At 41.1% G+C, this 21,057-nt stretch overlaps 1 protein-coding gene across 7 annotated transcripts in view; it reads left to right on the forward strand.

Annotated features, from left to right (window-relative positions):
* ttc28 (tetratricopeptide repeat domain 28) overlaps positions 1-21,057 on the forward strand; it is an 886,755-nt gene that overhangs the window by 530,431 nt on the left and 335,267 nt on the right. For all 7 annotated transcript variants that reach the window (XM_059988046.1, XM_059988048.1, XM_059988047.1 and 4 more), the window contains one exon: positions 8,682-8,812. In XM_059988046.1, the coding sequence (XP_059844029.1) occupies positions 8,682-8,812 (131 nt within the window). The remainder of the gene's footprint in view (positions 1-8,681; positions 8,813-21,057) is intronic.

A 21,057-nucleotide genomic window follows, 5' to 3' on the forward strand; every position in this document is an offset into this window, starting at 1 on the left:
AAACTGGAGACATACCTGAAAAAATAGGATTTACAAAGCAGCAGGGAAAGGCAGGGGAAGTTAGTCACCAAAAACTTTGCCAAACTTCTATATACAGTATACACAGTGGAGAGTATCCCAACTGGTTGTATCACAGTCTGGTATGGAAATGCCAATACCCAGAAATGGAGAAGGCTACAGTAAATGGTGAATACAGCCCAGTCTATCAGAGGCAATGCTCTCCCCATTATCCACTACATTGACTTGGAATGCTGCATCACAAAAGTAGCATCCATCATTAAAGGGCACTACCATCCAAGTCATGCCCTCTTCATACTTCAAGGTCCTAGCTGTAAATATCACCAATTATTTGTCCTAGTTCAGCCATGTAGATGCTATGGCCGAGAAAGCACAATGGTGCTTCTACTTCCTCAAAAGACTAAGGAAATTTGCATGTTTGTGACGAATGTCACCAATTTTAAAGATGCATCATAGAAAGCATTTTATCCAGATGTAGCACAGCTTGGAGTAGCAACAGCTCTGCGCAATATTGCTAGAAATTGGTGACAATTGTGGACACAGCTCGGTCCATTGTTAAAGACAGCCTCTCTTTCATTGACTTTGTCTACTCTTCCTGCTGCCTTGGGAAAGCAGCCAATGTGATCAAGGACCCATCCCATCCTTATAATTCACTCTTCTCTCCACCCCCTTTTATTGGGTAGAAGGTAGTAAAGCTTATGAATGCATATTATCAGGTTCAAGGAGAGCTTCTGTCCTGCTGTTTTAAGTCTCTTGAATGGACCTGTTATAAAATAAAGATTAATTTATTGAGCTACAGCATGGAATTGACCCTTTCAGCCCTTTGAGCCAGCCTCCTGATTTAATCCCAGCTTAATCACGGGACAATTTATAATGATCAATTAGCATAACAGCCAGTACGTTTTTGGATTGTGGGAGGAAACTGGAGCCCCTGGAGGAAACCCACATGGTCATGGAGAGAATGTACACTCCTTACAGGCAGCAGTGGGAATTGAACCTTCTTCACCTGTTCAGTAAACTGTTGTGAGCCTCTATGCAGCTATCATGACGCCCCATGAGTTCTTGATCTCTCAGTAAGTCTCATCATGGCCTTGTCCTCTTGCACAGCAAATTTGCACCAAGTTGCTGGTAGTTCACATTATGGACGACCTCCCCAGGGCCCTTAATATCACCTCCCTGAATAAGAAGGCACAGCAGAGATTGAGGAAAGTGAGGTTCCCCCTCACCATCTTAACAGCATTTTATAGGGCACCATTCAGGGTGTCCTGACAAGTTGCATCTCTCTCTGGTATGGGAGCTGCTGAGCATCAGATTTCAAGTTCCTACAAAAGACTACCACCCATGATGGACATTTATCAGGAACGCTGCATACACAGGGTTCTTAGTATTATTAAGGATCCTGCCCATCTATCCGGCATCCCCTTTGACTTTCTACCATCAGGCAGGAGGCTCCAATGCATAAAAACAAGAACGGTCAGGATGGGAAACAGTTTCTTCCCTCAGACCATTAGGCTTCTGAACTCCCTGCTGCATTGCATTCGAACGCTCACTGGTTAATCTGATCTGTACTTTAGAATATTTAATTAATGCACTTTACTTTTTTTCATTTATTGTAATCCATCTGTAGATTTTATCCTTACTTTCATAAGTTATAGTGTGTTACATATGTTATGTGTACTTCTGCGCTTTACACCTTGGCTCAGAGAAACATTGTCTCATTTATAACCATATAACAATTACAGCATGGAAACAGGCCATCTCGGCCTTTCTAGTCTGTGCCGAATGCTTACTCTCACCTAGTCCCACCAACGTGCACTTAGTCCATAACCCTCCATTCCTTTCCTGTTCATATACCTATCCAGTTTTACTTTAAATGACAATATCGAACCTGCCTCTACCACTTCTACTGGAAGCTCGTTCCACACAGCTACCACTCTCTGAGTAAAGAAATTCCCCCTCATGTTACCCCTAAACACGATTTGACGGTATACATGTATATAGTTAAATGAGAATAGACTTGACTTGACTCTCTCTATGTATTCTGCTTTCTTTTATTTCCTTTTGTGTATTTACATATACATATGTGATGATCTGACTGGATGGATATAAGCAAAAGCCTTTCACTGCATGCAGTTCTGGTCTCCTTAATTGAGGAAGGATATACTGGTTTTGGAGGCAGTGCAGAAGAGGTTCACCAGCTTGATCCCAGAGATGAGGAGAGATTGAGCTGTCTGGGATTGTATTTGCTGGAATTCAGAAGGATGAGAAGAGAACTTATAGAAGCATATAAAATTATGAAAGGGATAGATAAGATAGAGGCAGGAAAGTTGTTTCCACTGATAGTTGAGACTAGAACTAGGAAGCATAGCCTCAAGATTTGGGGGAGTAAACTTAGGATGGAGATGAGGAGAAAGTGCTTTTTCCAAAAAGTGGTGAATCTGTGGAATTCTCTGCCCAAAGAAGCAGTGGAGGCTAACTCAGTAAATATATTTAAGTCAAGGCTGGATAGATTTTCACATAGTAGAGGAATTAAGGGTTATGGGGAAAAGACAGGTAGGTGAAGATGAGTCAATGTTCAGATCAGCCATGATATTATTGAATGGTGGAACAGGCTCGACAGGCCAGATGTCCTACTCTTGTTCCTATTTCTTATGTTCTAATGTCCCTTGGTACATAGTGACAATAATAACCCAATTACCAATTAAGTAGAAAGACCCAGAGTACTAGCACATCCATAACTGTTTCAGTCACTGCCAGTGACACACTCATCACCACCCTCCCAGCCAAAACCTGCTGCCTGCCTCTGTTGCCTTAGGTCTCGAGCAGAACTAAAGATGGTCACCCACGTTGTGTCATCCAGGTTTGCTTGCAGTGTGGTTGGAGATAAGAGTTGTAGACTGACTCCTTTGTGATTGGTAGCTCAGGAGGGTTATTTGAGACTTGGTCAAGAGGGGCACAGAGGACTGGGGTGGTGTAATTGTTGACAGACTGGGAGTAAGGGACTAAGAGGCATTGCTTATGGAAAGGCTGGGCAGCAATTGATCTAATTTGAGAATTTAAAGGGATTCCAGCCCCATTATTAAAGGTGGTTATCCTCTGATTGACAGAAGAACAGCTTCATCTACATCCCTCTGAAATGCTCCATAAAGAACGTCATGAGGAACACCACCATTTTCTGTGAGACTGATGTGAAAATTGTGCCTGCCTGGTATAGTGTGCTAATGTTATCTATTGCCCAGCTGAATTTTCAGAATTATGCAAATCAGATTGGAAATTATTATTATTATGTTTCAGTCCAGGAGAGAAATGATACTCCGTTGTACAATGCTGGCAGAAGCAGCTTTATGCCTTTGAATTTTTCGCCACTGAATGGCTAATTTCAGCCAATCACCCTCTGCTGTACCACCAACATACGGCATTCCAAGGTATGACATCCCGAAGTGTGTCACTTCTGAGGTGTGATGCCTTGAAATATGTGATGGATGATACAAGATTTCTAATTAAATAGATCTGCAGGAATCCAGGGTTAATTACTTATCATAAATAGTGCTGACCCTAGAGAATTAGCAGGCTGTTCAAACACATTGTGGACTAACTGCATTACCTCTAATGAATACGAGCTCATGTGTTGAATTTATAATGTTGGTAGATTTAAAAATCTGATGAATTTTATTGCCTGCCCTAATATTATCTGAATTTTCAACAGAATGTCTCAGTAATGATCACTGCCTGTGAATGGCTTCCTTGGTTTTACATTGTATATTCAACCTTGTGACATAATTGACTTAAGTTCACTTGATAGAGGCAGAAGCATAAATTATAAATTACTATTCCTGCAGCCAGTCGGTGGGTGAAGGCACAGACCACCGTAACACTCAGCAATATAGGTTCATTTCAAAGTATCTTGTGCAATTACCAAGGACAATAAATGTATTAAGAGGCCAAATTAAATTCAGTAGTGGTACAGGTGAGTTACAAAAAAAAAATCAATGAGTACTAGAAGAAGATTAAGGGGAGATTTGTTAGGGATATACAAAATTATGAGGGGTATAGATAGGGTAAATGCAAGCAGGCTTTTTCCACTGAGGTTGGGTGGGACTACAACTGGATGTCATGGGTTAAGGGTGAAAGGTGAAAAGTTTAAGAGGAACATGAGGGGAAATTTCTTCACTCAGAAGGCGGTGAGAGTGTGGAATGAGCTGCCAGAATAAGGGGTACGTGCCAGCTCGATTTCAACGTTTAAGGCTGTGTAACTGGATGGCAGGGGTATGGTGGGTTAATGTGTTGGTCGATGGGAGTAGGCAGTTTAAATGGTTTGGCAGAGACTAAATGGGCCAAGGGGCCTGTTTCTGTGTAGTACTTTTCTATGACTTTATGACAAGGGAAATGATACAGTGCCAGAAAGGCAAAAATACGAGAATATCTGCAGATGCTAGAAATCCAAAGCAACACACACAAGACGCTGGAGGAACTCAACAGGTCAGACGGCATCTATGGAAATGAATAGATAGTCGCCATTTCAGGCCAGGACCCACACTCCTTCCCCTCCCCCCACCTTTATATTCTGGCGTCTTCTCTCTTCCTTTCCAATCCCACAACTCCTTCCACATTTTTCCACCCACATCCAAAGTAGGGGCAATTGTCAGTGTCCAATTAACCTAACAACTATATGCCTTTGGAAGATAGGGGTAAACCCAAGTGGTTTATATATATATATATATATATATATATGTAGCCTAAGACTTTTGCACAGTACTGAAGTAATTTTATGTATTGCACTGTACTGCTGGCACAAAAGAAACTAATTCCATGATGTATGTGAGTGATGATAAACCTGATTCTGACATGGGTCTCTATTACTCTATTGTGGACTGAAAGTGGACAGGAAGTAGGGAGAGGAAGATCTTGGTTCGGAAAAGGGGAAGGGAGAGGGGAGGGAGCGGGTTCTATAATGATAAATAAACCAATTGTTTGGAATCAGATGGCCTTGCCTGATGTTTCAGGGCTGGGTGTGTCAGCCCCCTGCCCCAGCACTCCTTCTCTGCCACCAGCCCCACAGTCCTCCTGTGGTGCTCCACACTTGTCATTCCCAACATCTTTTGCTCCCGCCAAATTTACAAACTCGCTTTTTGCTCCAGCTTGACAAATACAGTACTGTGCAAAATTCTCAGGCACCCTAGCTATATATATGTGCCTAAGACTTTTGCACAGTACTGCATGTCATTGTAGACTAATTTGAATGAAAGAATTTAAGTCTACAAATGCTGCTACAGTACAAGGTGTGTGCATGGGAGTTAAAGTGAACGAGGAATGGACAAACAGTGTAAGTGGCCATATTATGGGAAATGGAAGGCCAATGTTCAGATGTGAAATCTATCATTCACTTTCAATTTAAGAAAGATTATACTGTATATTGGCAGAGATGAGAGACTGCAGATGTTTGAATCTGGACCAATGCACAAAAAGCTGAACTCCCTCCAACTTGTGTGTTGATAGATTATTGGGCTCTGCACTGCTGGGCCTCAGATGGGTACAATGAATGTGATTCAGAAAAGGATTCACAAGGTCAATGCCTGGTGACTATTTCCATTGACAAGAGTGTCTGGAATAAAAAGGTATCTTCCCAGGATAAAAGGTCAGTCATGTATTATGGAGCAATTTCTTTATCTGAAAACGTATTAGCCTTTGGAATCCTCAACCCCAAAGAGCTCTTGGTGGTTGCCAAGTTTATTCAACAGCTTATTGCCCTTAAAGGAAAGAAAGAATGTGAGAATTGGGTAGGAACAGAGTCTTGAAATGATTAAAGATGTTATTAAATGGTATTGAAACCTCAAGTAGCTTTACTATTAACTCTTAGTTCTATTTCTTCTCAGTACAACAAGTAACTTACTAAGAAGGACAGGATTAGTCATGGTGTGAAAAATTATGGGGAGAAGGCAGGAGAATGGGGTTAAGAGGGAATTGGATCAGCTATGATGAAATAGCGGAGCAGACTTGATGGGCTGAATGGCCTAATTCTGCTCCTATGTCTTATGGTATGGTCTAATCAAAGAGAAACTTTGAGCTTTATCTTCGGAGTCTGGAATACACTGAGGAAAAGCTATCTCATATTCTGCAGAACAATCATCAGACCTTCCCTAGAAATTGGCATTCTACTTTGGATACTGCGCCTTAGGAAGGTTTTGTCATCCCTAGAGAGGATGCACGACAAATTCAATGAAAGACTCATTGATTCAGTGAAGGTTTTCTGATTTTGAGAAGAGGTTATACAGATTTGAGCAGCAGATGTTGGAATTTGAAGGGGAAAAAAAACAGACTGCTAGAGTAACACAACTAGTGTAGTAAATTCCCCACCCATCATATGTTCCCCCAATAGACCCCCTCCTTCATTGGCTCCACATGCCTTTCACTTCTCCCTTAATGGTTCCTATTATCACCTCTCCTACTTATCAGACTACAGCAGTGGCAGCCTTTGAATTTCCCCTTTTCAACCTCCAACTTCACCCTCCCTTTTCCCCTATCTGGCTCCATCTGCCACTTTTTAATTCCTTGTCTACTTCTTCCACCCAGCTCCACCCTTCTGCCTCCCTCATCTCGCTGTATTATCCATCAGCCCTCCTTTGTCCACCTATCACCAAGTTCACCTGCAGTCTCTGCCCACTTCATTCTGGCAGTCTGCCCTGTCCACTCTCAGAACTGATGCAAGGTCTCAACAAGAAGCAAATTCATTTAGATTGTTATTGACCATTCCTTCCACCATTTTCCCCTAGCCCCACACAGATACAGATGCTGACTCACCTGCTGAACTCTTCCTGCAATTTGATTCCTATACAGAACTGTCTCTTGCTCATTGTGGCTTAAAAGATTGATTTGTGATATAATTGATATGTTTAAAATAGAAGATCTGGCAAATGGCCAAGTACCTGGACTGGGATTCCTGCTTCTAGCAGCTCTGCATTGATATATAATAGTCCTGAAGCAGGGACTCGGCCCGAGAAGTTGACTGTCTAGTCTTTTCCATTGATGCTCCCTGGCTTGCTGAGTTCCTGTAGGGTATTGTGTGTGTTGCATGTAATAGAACGTGTGTCTTGGCAGTGACCTGGGGAGAATAAGTGTTGATTCCTCTCTGGTTAAACCACCTTTTAGAATTTGATGACTAACCTCATTCATGAAATAATTCACTTGCCCAGTACCAACACAGCATTATGTGTTCTGAAGACAACTGAAATAGGGATAAAGGTATTTATTTCTATTGATATTTCCATTATAGTTCACATCCATCCCAAGGTTTTTATGCTTTGGACCAATACAATTAAGCAAGGAGTCCAGGGACCCCTGATATACCCTAGCCTAAGCTAGTTGTTTGAGAAACTAAAGCAGGTCATGATAAATGATTGTGCATCTAGGCACAGCTCAAACGCCATCTCTAAATGTTCTGATGACATGACTGTAATTGGCAGAATCTTGGATGGTGATGAGAAGGCATGTAGGAGCAAGAGAGATTGGCTGGTTGAAGTGATGACACGGTAACAGCCTTTCACTCAATGTCATTAACACTGTGGAATTGATTGTGGACTTTCAGGAAGGGGGAGTTGGGAAAACGCATACCAGTCCTCATCGAGGGATCAGCAGTGGAATGGGTGAACAGCTTCATGTTCCTGGGACCAACATATTGATGTAACCACAAAGAAGGCATACCAGAGGCTATACTTCATTTGGCATTTGAGGAGATTTGGCTTGCCAGCAAGGATTCTAGCAAATTTCTACAGATGGACCATGGAGAGCATTTTGACTGGTTGCATCAGCACCCATTTGGGAGACTCCAATGCACAGGATCAGAGAAAGTCGCAGAAGACTTAGACAGCTCCATCATAGGCACCAGCCTCTTCACCACTGAGGGCACCTTTAAAAGGTGATGCCTCAAGAAAATGGTATCCATCATTAAGGACCCTCACTACACTAGATGTGCCCCCTTTTCATTACTACCGTTAGGAAGGAGGTACAGGAGCATGAGTGCACATACTTAGCATGTTAGAACCAGCTTCAGACCTCTTAACAAACCATGACTCATGAACGCTTTCTTACTATATTGCTCTCTTTTTGCACTATTTATTTTTTTAAAATATATATTTCTTATTGTAATTTATTGTAATTTCTGTGTATTACACAACTATAAAAGTACAAATTTCATGCAGAGAGTGGTGCGGACAGCCCAGCGCATCTGCAGATGTGAACTTTGCACTATTCAGGACATTTACAAAGATAGGTGTGTAAAGAAGGATCACTGGGGACCCGAGTCACCCCAACCACAAGCTGTTCCAGCTGCTGCCATCTGGGAAATGGTACAGCAGCATAAAAGCCAGGACCAACAGGCTCTGGAACAGTTTCTTCCACCAGGCCATCAGACTGATTAATTCATGCTGATATAACTGTGTCCCTGTTACATTGACTATTTATTATAAATTACTATAATTACACATTACACATTTGAAGATTTTTACTCCTCGTGTATATGAAGCATGTAAGAAATAAAGTCAATTCAATTCAGTTCGATATATGCTAGTAATAATAAACCGTAATCTGATTTATCCAAAGTAATAAAGTTGTCCGTCTTAGTAAAGATGAAGCTGACTTTATTTCCCCTGTATTTCCCTCTTAACCAGGTGACCACACGGGCGAGTGTCGGGCCCATGGTAACCTGGGATCGGCATTCTTCTCCAGTGGCAACTACCGAGAGGCCCTAAACAACCACCGTCTCCAGCTAGTGCTGGCTATGAAGCTAAAAGATCGCGAGGTGAGTAATTCCCATAACTCATTTCATTAGTGCAATCAGATGCAGGTGGGCGAATCATTAGAACACGGTGTCAAAACTTGGTCTCTCAGTTAACTGTATTTCCATGATTGATTGTGTTTCTCTTTAATTCTGAAGGGGGGTGTAGTGAAACATTGAGAAACAGTCAACCTTCAATTGCTGTGCAAAAATGCTTGGCAAGGTTCTCGAAGTTTGAGGAACCTTATCCTCTGTAATACATATGAATTTTTTATAGTCAAGCCAGTTTGATTTATATCTTTACAAAATTATTTGGCTGTCATTCGGAATGTGAGTTGCTGCTAAATTGGGTGCAGAGAATGAACTTATCTAAAGATGTATGCAAGAAACCATTTCAGAGGTATGCTTGATCCTTGTTGTACTGTTTAAAACACTTCCCTCCTAGTATGTGCCCAGAGACTCCTCATTCAGAATAGGTCATGGTCTAATGTTTGGAGTAAAGATCTTAGAATTACATGGTGCTCCTTGTGTTCTGGACAGGTCCAAAAAATGTTCCATCGATGATGTTATTTAGAGAAATCCAGCATCAGATTCCAATCAGAATAGAAATCATATTCTCTAATTAGAAAAATCTAATAAAGGAGAGACTTATAATTGCTTAGCTCCTTATCACATCAAGGTTCTACGCATGACAGACTCTCATGTAAGTGAAGTGATTATTTATTTATTTACCTACCTACCTACCTATTTATTTACTTATTGACTGATTGATTGAGATACAGCGTGGAATAGGCCTTTCCGGTCCTTCAAGCCAGGCCGTCCAGCAATCCCCCGATTTAATCTGAGCCTAATCACAGGACAAGTTACAATGACCAATTAACCTACTAACCTGTACATCTTTAGGAATGTAGGGGGGGGGGGCAACAGGAGCACCTGGAAGAAACCCAGGTAATCATAGGGAGAGCATGCCAACTCCTTGCAGGTGGCGGCGGGACTTGAACACAGGTTGCCAGCACTATAAAGCGTTGTGCTAACCTTTATGCCATTATGACACCCTCTAATTAATTAGATAAAATGGATTTGTTTTTGTTTGGTGAAGCATGAGTTTCCGATACTCCCACATCACAATCATGCCTAAAGAGCCCAGGTTTGATGTTGCATCTGAGACCCTTCACAACGAGGCAGATTCTTCATGAATGGACTGAAATATCAGTTTAGATAACTTTTCAAAACCTGTAATGGGACTTTAATCTTCTGCCTTGGAAGGAATTTAGTAATTTCTTGGATTGGAATGTTTTAATTCAGAAGTATTTTTTGAAGCTAATAGCAATTGATCAAGGCAAGACTAGATAGTCATAAGGAATCATGCAAGACATGAGAGATTAGGGTATAAAGGTCAGTTTTATGCTGTATGCCAGTGCAGTAGAGCTTTTAGATGTCCTTGGGGGAAAGTGGTCTATAATTACTGCAATAATATTGTACGCTTATCTGTTTTCTGTTTTATAATTGATCATTAATTTGTAGGTGAATGTGTTGTCTGATTGCATTTATTTTTCAGCTTCTAAACATAGAAGTTGGCTGGGTGGCAAACGATGTATTCAGTTGACTGAAATGTCTTGACAAAGATATTGACAAGTAGTCACAACATTGTAAATCGTGATGTCCACTTTTATTATGAAATGGTCTGCAGCTGATGCAAATCTAGTTTAAAATCTCAAAATGCAGCAACAGTTAAAGAAAGGAATTTGGACGGCAAACAACTGCTGGGGTAAATTAAACCATTTAAGCCAGCTTTTCCAGCAAGAAAGGAAAATCTTTCCTGAATATTCTAATTAGTCGTAACAGGAAATCTTTGTTTTGAGTCAGCTATTCTAGGTTTGCAATTTCGTGTGTGGCTGGAACCTTCATTTAATCCATTTAAAGAGACAGATGTGGATTCATTGTCTTTAACTGCTTTGCATGGTTAGAAAGAGGATTAAGTTTAAGGTCAGATAAATGATTATAGTATATTTCATTTTCCTTCATTTAAAATTGCCTTGTACTTTAGTTTCAGACTGTTAGTCCATTTTCTTGACTCTAGAGAGCTGAAAGCCTCCTCTGCTACTCTGTCCCTGCTGTAGGAAATCTGTAGGAGTGATCTGGGGCTATTAGTGCTCCCGTTCCTTTACCCTCCTCCTCTGAAAAGCCTCTTTCCTTTCAGTCTACAGCTCAGTGAGTTGGAAATCTTGGTTTGTGGCCTGTCATGATTGTAAATCTCTGTCTTATCATTTAGTAATTTAAAAGAACTAAGTGTTAACAGGCTGTTCTATGACAATGCACATCGCAAGATAGAACCGTAGAAAGGGGATTCATATGCATTAGCATATAGAGAGTGGATGTATTTTCATTTATTTATTGAGATACAGCTCGGAATAGGCCCTTGTGCTCCTTTAATCTATGATGCCCAGCAACCCATGATTTAATCTTAGCTTAATCATGGGACAATTTACAGTGACCAATTAGCCTACCAACCTGTATGTCTTTGGACTTTGGAAGGAAGGCGGAGCACCCGGAGAAAACCCACACGGTCACGGGGAGAATGTACAAACTCCTTACAGGCAGCAGTGGGAATTGAACCTGGATTGCTGGTACTGTAAGGTGTTGTGTGAACCATTACACTGCAGTGCTGCTCCACTAGGAGTATTTCTCTTCATCAACAAGGCTATATTTCATTGATAATTTTAGTCAGTTTCATGCGGGCTACACAGTGGTACAACCAGTTAGAGCTGGCTCCTAACCACTTCCATGGCCTGGGGTCAATCCTGACCTCCGGTGCTGGCTGTGTAGAGTTTGCAAGGTCTCCCTGTGGCTACCTGGATTTCCTCTGGCTGCATCCATATTTCAAAGATGTGCAGATGTGCACTGTAGATCGCCCCAAGTGAGTTAGAAAGTGAAGTCTTGGGAAGGAGTCGATAGCATTGAGAATAATGAAAAACAATGGGATTAGTGTAAACAAATGATGGCTGGCATGAACTAGATGGACTGAAGGGTCTGAAATGTCGATTGTAGTTGATGCTGCCTGGCCTGCTGAGTTCCTCCAGCATTTTGGGTGTATTGCTTGGATTTCCAACATCTGCAAATTTTCTCTTGTTTTGGACTGAAGGGCCTGTTTCCTTGCCGTATGATTCAACCTGGGACCAATGTTTTTGTTATTCTTAGAGTATTGTTATAATAGGTTTTTGCAAATAAAATGGTAGAGGTGTTTTATGTTTAAGAAAATCCATAACAGCTCATTTATTGAACTCCAAAACGTGAACACAAAGTGCGGTAACAGAACTTCGCATAATTACATCATCACATCAGACCAGTCTCTTAAAGTGAACCCCAACTCAATGTTGGTGGTTGTGAATTATGTATATTATCACCGATTACATTACCCTGACAGGACAAATACCAATTCGACCTTAACTGGGATGTGGTGAGTAATCTGGTATATTGAGAGGTAGAGAAGGAAAAAAAAGTCTGAGGGAAAAAAACTTATATTTCAAGGAATTAGTTATGGGTATTATTACCTTTCAAAGACAAAATTGAGAAGTGATTAACCTCTGCACCAAGATCCTGAGAGTGTACGGGGAAAGAGTACATTTTCATCCATCAGGTGAATGAGGGGAAGAGCAGGAAATTAATTTAAGCTTCCTGGTGACATCATATGTGCACCAACCTTTTGTAAATCTATGTCACCAATTGGTAAGTGTATTATTGCTGGAATCCATACCTTGCTGCTTGCAAAATTGGTTTATGTTGGAAAAAGCATAGGGATGCAAATGAATATTTTGGGGTTAACTTAATACTCCCCAACGATGAGGTAATAGATTTATAAGGCTGCTCTTGGGTGGAATTCACTTTATTTGGTGAAACGTTAAATATCACAAAGGGAATATTTGGTTTGTATCAGTTGAAACCAATTAAGACACCAGGCCCAGTTTAACGTTATTGTAAGGAAGGCTGGGTTGCATCTTAGATCACTGAAAGTGGCAGTGGAACACTTCACCTTAGGTCATTGCTGTTAATGTTCAGGCCTGAAAGTGATATTACTCTTACAGATGGCGATGCTTTTCTGGTAATGTGGCATTTGACGAAGGGTCACAATCAAGTACAATCTAATAGATGCTTGGAAGCATTAGTGCCGTTGATAGATTTAAACCTTGCCTGTACCAGATGGGTTAAGGATTCAGTATTATTATTACACATTATTGTAAGGCCTCCCCTTGGAATATAGAAAGAATGTTTATTTCATGCCTTGACATTGTATGTCAAGAGAAACGTAGATGAATTAGTGGTAACTTATTGCAAAATTGAACACCTTAGCATAAAAAATACTTTAATCAGGTCCTGCAAAAATCATGCATAAAGGAGATTTTATCTGAGACACAAAAGATGCTGCAGAAATCTTGAGTGAGTACCACAAAATTCTGGAGGAACTCAGCAGGTCAGGTAGCATCTACGAATAGTTAGTCTTACAAGGCTGAGACCCTTCATTAGACCTTAAGATATAGGAGCAGAATTAGGCCATTTGGCCCATTATTCTGCTCCACCAATATCATCATGGCTGATTCATTTCTCTTTCAGCTCCAATCTCTTGCCTTCTCCCTGTATCCCTTCGTGCCCTGACTAAACAAGAATCTATTAACCTCGGCCTTAAATACACCCAGTGATTTGGCTTCCACAGCCACCTCTGGCGGCAGTTTCCACAGATTCACCATTCTCTGGCAAAAGAAATTCCTCCTCATCTCCATTCTGAATGGACACCACTCTATTCTGAGGCTGTGTCCTCTGGTCTTAAAACTCCCCCACCATGGGATACATCCTCTCCCCATCCACTCTATTGAGGCCATTCAACATTTGATAGGTTTCAATGGGATCTGCCCTCATTCTTAGAACTAAAATTTATCTGAATTTTTCCTGGCTTTGATTGCACTGGGAATCATTCCAAAATAAAATCCCATTCAGCGGGTAAGTGACTTGCCTCCCATCCACAATTCACCTTTGTCTTGCTGACCCTTTCTCCAGTTTCAGTCACATATTTGAAGATGTTGCAGTTTAAGTTCTGCAAGCTTCCTCTCTCACCAACATACATTGGAAATTTTGGGTGTAAACCTTTGACCTTCTTTGAAAAGTCAAACTGTGGCTAGGCACAGTAGTTCCCACCCATTTTTATACCGTGGACATCTACATTAACCTAGGGGTCCATGGACCACAGGTTGTGAACTCTAGAGCTAGAAGCATCATTGCATTTACAGTTCCACTGTCCAGCATAATGAAAACTGATTATAGGCTTTTTATCCAATTCACATCAGAGTTGCACGCTATAAGCTCAGCCCATTTGATTATTTCAAACATTGTGAGGCATGCAAACACATATGGCAAGGGATGTGAGGCAGATGATCAGATCATGTGACTTGAGCAATTTAACAGATTAAAGTATTGACATATGGTGCTATGGTGCTATGAAAATGCACACCCTCAGACAGAACTACACAAGGGGAATTATATTGTGAGGTGTAATTTGTGTTTATTTGGTTTTTACCAGCTTGAGTTGGTGAGGTCTTAAACAGAATAGCATCGATAGGCTAGAGTACCTGGTTGGCCAAGTTGCTTTCCGATCTTGGCAATTTACTTGTAAATGTTTCGACAGTATGCAAGGGGACATCATCAGTTTAACAGCCAATCAGTGACAAGATCTTCTCCCCACATCACAATCGAGTTCCCCTAATGGCGGCCAATCATCTGATTGAAAATTATCTAAAGGCCAAGCATTTGGAGGACACACCACAACAGCGCACAGATGATGTCTCCTTGTATGGTGACGAAACAATTGCAAGTGAATTGGCAAAATTGGAGAACAACTCAATCCAACCAACAGCCACCTGAGCTACACATCTTATGAGCTAGAATGCCTGTTAGTGGTGACCGAGGAAATGGGTTGAGTCAACCTTCCCAAGCATGTTGCTCACATCCAAGGGGCAGTTCTCTGGCTGAATAGAGTGAGCTCCTTCAGCTCTGATGGACTTGATCAACATGATGAAGGCACAGCATTTAATGGTTTCTTGTACCCTTCCTGATGGAAAGTACTCAAGTCATTTTTTAGTGCATGGTTCTGCATAAAAATTGCTATAATTCTGTTTTTTATTCATTTACATTCACTTAAGGAAACAAAAATTGTTGAATTAAATCTATAGGCACTTGATTAGCTTCAAAAAGCAAGCAAAGTCTAATAATAGTCATATCTATCCAGCAATTATGCAACTACAAAGAAGGCATGGCAGTAGCTATTACCTTTTATTGATGACCTTTCATCAACTTTAAATAGGTTCCCAACCTTTTCTATGCCATGGACCCCTACCATTAACTGAGGTGTCCGTGGACCCCAGTTTGGGAACCCTGATTGGTAGCTCTGTTTCTCCCTCCACTGATGCTGCCTGAACTGCTGATTATCTTCAGCATTTTCTGTGGTATTTCAGATTTCCACCGACTGCAATATTTTGTCCCTGGGAAATGAAGCACTTCCATCATTGTATGAGGTATAGGCTGTATGATATTCAGCCATTGGTCAATACGTGGCTAGAAATATTCTCACTACACAGGAGTGATCATCTCTGGCAGTAGGAAATCTAATTCCCCTTGATGTACAATGATATTTGTTCACTCATTATAGGTGGTAGGCTTTCGTAGTCTTCATCCTGATTTTTTGACAGAAGTGGCTTTCCATTGTCTTCTTCCGGGCAGTGTCTTTACAGGGTGGGTGACCCCAGCCATTATCAATACTCTTCAGAGATTGTCTGCCTGACATCAATGGTGACATAGCCAGGACTTGTGATATGCACCAGCTGCTCATACAGCCACCTGCTCCCATGGGCTTCATGCAACTGTGATTTGGTGGGGCTAAGCATGTGGTGCACCTTTTCCAAGGGTGAGCTGGAGGCTAATGGAGGGAAGAAGCTCCTTTTACCTCCTTTGGTAGAGACGTATCTTCACCCCACCACCCAGATAATGATATTACCACTGCTGAATCCTCCATTAACCTTAATACATGAGATTCCTGTCAGCACTCTCTACACCCTATAAAAATATAATTAAAAAGATTAGAGGAACTCAGAACACCCCTTCATTAAACCATGATGATGAAGCTCATTCTGCAAATCATTTTCATGTTATTTCTGCTTTGGGTGTCAGTAGCAGATGTTGGCCAGCTTCCTATGCCAGAAGATAAACAGCAGTGATATCGTTGACTAAGAATAATAATCTTTAGACTTCTGGGGAAATTCTACTTCCAGTAGGAATGATAACGGAGGAACAAGCATCATAGATTCAAATAACACTCCAATAGAAAAGCTTAAAACCTGCCAAGATAAAAACAAGAATAGAATATATCTGTGTAAGCAGCAGGTTGGTGATGGCAAGTGCAGAATTAAATGTTTGCCTGCACTGGGATTCATAACAATCTCTGCATTCTGACAGGCTGCATCACTGTCTGGCATGGGGGTAGTGGGAGGGGATGCCTCTGCAGAGGATCGAGAGAAGCTGCAGAAAGTTGTCAAATTAGTCAGCTCCATCATGGGTACTTGCCTCTGTAGTATCCAAGACACCTTCAAGGAGCGGTGCCTCAGAAAGGCGGGTCCATCATTAAGGGCCCCCATCACCCAGGACATGCCCTCCTCTTTTTGTTACCGTCAGGAAGGAGATGCAGAAGCCTGAAAGCAAGCACACACTCAGCAATTCAGGAACAGCTTCTTCCTATCTGCCATCAGATTTCTGAATGGACATTAAACTCATGAACTCTACCTTTTTTAAAATTATTTCTGTTTTTGCCCTATTTTTAATATAATTATTTAATATATATATATATTTACTGTAATTCATGTATTTATTTTTTCTATATTGTCATGTACTGCTGCTACTAAGTTAACAAATTTCACGACATATGCTAGTGATGTTAAACCTGATTCTGATCCTTCATTCTGTAAGTATAGTGTTAATCACTGCTAATCACAGCTCTTTCCAGATTAATTCTCCTGTCAGCTTGCTGACTGTGCACAACGGTAGCTTGGACCTGGAAGCCATGGATACTCTTTTGTTTCTCCTTCCACAGTCCAGCCATTAATCATGTATAGTTTTGAAAGTTGTTTTGCAGTGTTGAAATGTGTTAATTTAAAAAGGACAAGAACTTTGAAGATTTTTCACCGCCTAATAGAGCATGTTTTTATTTGGTTCCTAATTGTTAGAATGCATTATAGACAGTGCCTGCCATATGCTACAAATTTGATGGCTATGCTGCCTCATTATTGGATTTGTTGCTGTTCAGACAGATGCTGAGGCTAGTAGGGGGTTGATGGGATCATTTTAGAATGTGTTTTCTTATGGAGGGGGAAGGGAGAAAAATTACAACAAACATCACATCTGACCAGTAATCAGCTTCACGGAAGTTCAGACTTCTCCACATTGCCGATATGGTGCAACTGCACAGAGTACAGCGGGTCTTTGTTGACCCAGAGGTTTCACTTCCCAAGTAATTACACATCAGTTCATACCCACAAGTCCTTTTTAAGTTACAAACATCCTCACTAATTGAGAGAATTTTTTCCCTGGAATGCTACTTACTTGTTACCACAGTTTTAAGTATTCTTAATTTGAAGTGTAGTTAATTAACATGTAGGCTTAGGCTATGCAAGGGGCTAATTTGGCCATGTTCAAATGCATGCCGCAAAATTATTATGTTGCAGTGTACGTATACTGTGCTTATTTGCTTCTCCTGAAAAATGAAAGTCGTCAGGTAATTGGTTACTTTGCCTGTTTTTGTTGTGAAGGCACAATGCTAGGCTCAGCGGGAGTGGCTAAGTAGTAGTGTGGAGCTTGTATGTTTTTTCAGCCTGAAGTCTGCTTGAGCCCTGGTAACAACAAAGGCTGAAGCAATATCGCTGACTCTTGCTGGAGTATTGCTCCCCATGCAGCATCAGTCTTCAATGCCTCATTCCAATTAGGTGAGCCTATGTGGTGAATGGCAGCAGGTTATCTGCTGTTGTCCCAGCTAGAATCGGTTCCAATCCGTTGCTTTGCTAAACCACCAGCCCTGGAGAATATCAAAAATACTAACGTCTGCCTCAGTTGACATTAACTAATACAGTATGCAGCTGGCTTTAAGCTTGGGAGGGTATTATACCATACGAACCACTGGATAAACTGAAGTTATTTCTTCAAAGATTCGTTCAACCTCACCTTAGATAAGTGTGGAATTCCGACTTTATATAAAATCTTGCAGTTAATCCAATATCTTTTGATTCAACTTTAACAGATTTAGCTGATGCTTTGATCATCATCGGTGCAACACAGTCTTAAAGGATAAAATTTAAATCAAAATGAATTCATTTATGAGAGAGAATTCTATTAATGGGAATTGATTTTAATCAATCAGTTTTAAAGTAGGGAATATCAGCACAATATACAGCTGCTTTGGTCTTTTCAGCCAGCATTATAAAGTGCTTGTCAAAACTAGTGCGAGGAAAGCCAATGCCAAGAAGGTTGAGCTTGATCAGGTCAACAATAGCTTGGCTAGTTTTTTGATTAGTAAGAGGAAAGGGAAAGGTGGAATTAGATCAGGGGTTCACAGCCTGGGGTCCATGGCATGGTCTATGGCATAAAAAAGGTTGGAAACTCTTGAACTAGACAGGGTTATGAGTTGAGAGTCAGAGGATATTACTCTGTCACTTGTGGAAATGTGGCAATAGAGGAAGCTTCCAGGTGTGCATCAGGGAATATCACACTGGTGCTCTGGCGATGGAACTAGAGGGACCTTTGAGTTGTGAGTTAGGGGATATTACTCTGATGCTCATGGCAAGAGTGGCAGGATAAGGAATGGCCCAAAAGGTTGGAGTCCGAGAAACAAAGTACACAGGGTGGATACCAAATTGGAAGATATTTCAGATGCTGACTGGGCTATGAAGCAGAATAAGAATAGGGTTTTTCATGTTGTGTACGGAAGAGCAGCAAACTAGAATGGATTAATGAGACTGCTGGTGATGGGTAAGCCAGATTTAACACACATCAGGAAATTCATGGTAGAGATCTTGCACAAGGTTGAGTTTAAGGAGTGTGAAGAAATGGAGGCAAGTAAAGGGAACAGAGAGTATTAAAGATGGTAAAATCTGACATTTCAAACATCTTTTGGTCAATGCTTACATGTTCATCATTACACTGTTTTTTTCAGTGGATGGATCTTCTATTGACTATAATCTGGAATGTGGCTTTACTGTTCAACATCAAATTTAATGATGGTATGTCCCAAGGAGCATCGTGTATGGTATCTACTGATTCTAATGACCTTATCCACCGTACGATACACATTAGACTTTGAACTGTAAATCTTAGCAAGGTGAAAGATAAATGCAATAAATACAGCAGCACAGCTTTCTCATAGAGCATGGAACAGCTTGGCACTGGCAGGCCATTCAGTCCACAGTGCTGTGCTGGTCTTTATGGCAATTTATAGTAAATGTCCTTCTGTGTATCATTCATATCCCTCTATTCTCTTCCTATTCATGGGTTTATCTAAAAACCTCTTAAACTTGATCAAGGTGTTGGTTAACAAAGTAAGATCCCATGTTATTACAGAAATGATAGACAGAAGATTGGCTGACTGGCAGGAAGCAAAGAATAAAGCTTGCCTGCTGGTGACTAGTGGTGTTCTGCAGGGGTTGGTATTGGGACCACTTCTTTCCATGTGCTATGTTGATGATTTGGATGACAGAATTGATGGCTTTGTGGCCAAGTTTCTAGTTGATATAAAGTTAGGTGGAGGGGCAGGTAGTGTTGAGGAAGCAGCTAGTCTGCAGAAGGACTTAGACAGATTGGGAGGATGGGCAATGGAAGTGGCAGATAGAATATAGTGTTGGGAAGTGTATAGTCATACACTTTGGTAGAAGGAATAAAGATGTAAACTATTTTCTAAACAGGGCAAAAATTCAAATACCAGACATGCAAGGGACCTGGGAGTCCCTGTGCAGGGTTCCCTAACAATTAACTTACAGGTCAAGTCGGTAGTAAGGAAAGCAAATTTAATGTTAGCATTAATTTCAAGAGGGCTAGAATATAAAAGCAGAATGTGATGCTGAGGCTTTATACAGCATTAATCAGACTGCACGGAGTATTGTGAGCAGTTTTGGGCCCCGTATCTCAGAAAAATATGCTGGCATTGGAGAGGGTTAAGAGAAGGTCCCGGGAATGAAAGGGTTAACATATGAGGAGCATTTGATAGCTTTGGGCCTGTACTCACTGCAGTTCAGAAGAATGAAGAGGGATTTCACTGAAACCTATCAATTATTGAAAGAGTGGATGTGGAGAGGACGTTCTCAGTACTGGCTGAGACTAGGTCTGGAGTGCACAGCCTCAGAGTGGAGTAACATCCATTTAGAACAGAGACGAGAAGGGATTTCTTTATCCTGAAAGTGGTGAACCTGTGGAATTCATTGCCATGGATGCCTGTGGAGGTGAAATCTGTGAGTGTATTTAAAGCGGAGATTAATGGGTTCTTGAATAGTTGAAGGTTATGGGGCGAAGTCAGGAGAAAGAGAGTGAGAGGGATAATAAATCAGCCATGATGGAAAGGCAGAGCAGACTCTGCCTTACCCTCATCAAACATCTTTGTCACTTTCTCAATAAATCAATCATATTTATAAGGCATGACCTGTCCCACACAAAGCCATGCTTACTGCTCCTAAGCAGGCCATTCTTTTCAAACTGGACATAAATTCTACCCCTCAGAATCTTCTCCAGCTACTTTCCTATCACAAACTACTGCAGCAAGTCAGGCAGTATCTATGAAGGGGAACAAATAGGTTTATGATTCACCAGCCTATAATTTCCGAAATAATCCAAATTTCCCTTCTTGAACCTAGACAATAACCCCCGACTAATCAACACCTTAGCAATCTTTGCTCTAAATATACTTAAAGATGTGGCCTCCACGGCCATCCATGGCAAAGAATTCCACAGAGTCACCATCCTCTAGCTAAAGAAATTCCTCCTCATCTCTGTTCTCAATGGATGGCTGTCTATTCTGAGGCTGTGCCCTCTGGTCCTAGATTCACCCAGTGTTGGAAACATCTTCTCTATGTCCACTCTCTCTACTCTCCAGTCCTCTGAGTCCTTGCCTGCTACTAATGAGGACACAAATATATTTGTCAAAGCCCCAGCAATCTCCTCACTTGTTTCTTACTATAATTGGGGATCTATGCCAA

Source organism: Hypanus sabinus, chromosome 13 (genome assembly GCF_030144855.1).
Source record: "Hypanus sabinus isolate sHypSab1 chromosome 13, sHypSab1.hap1, whole genome shotgun sequence".
NCBI classification, from domain to species: domain Eukaryota; kingdom Metazoa; phylum Chordata; class Chondrichthyes; order Myliobatiformes; family Dasyatidae; genus Hypanus; species Hypanus sabinus.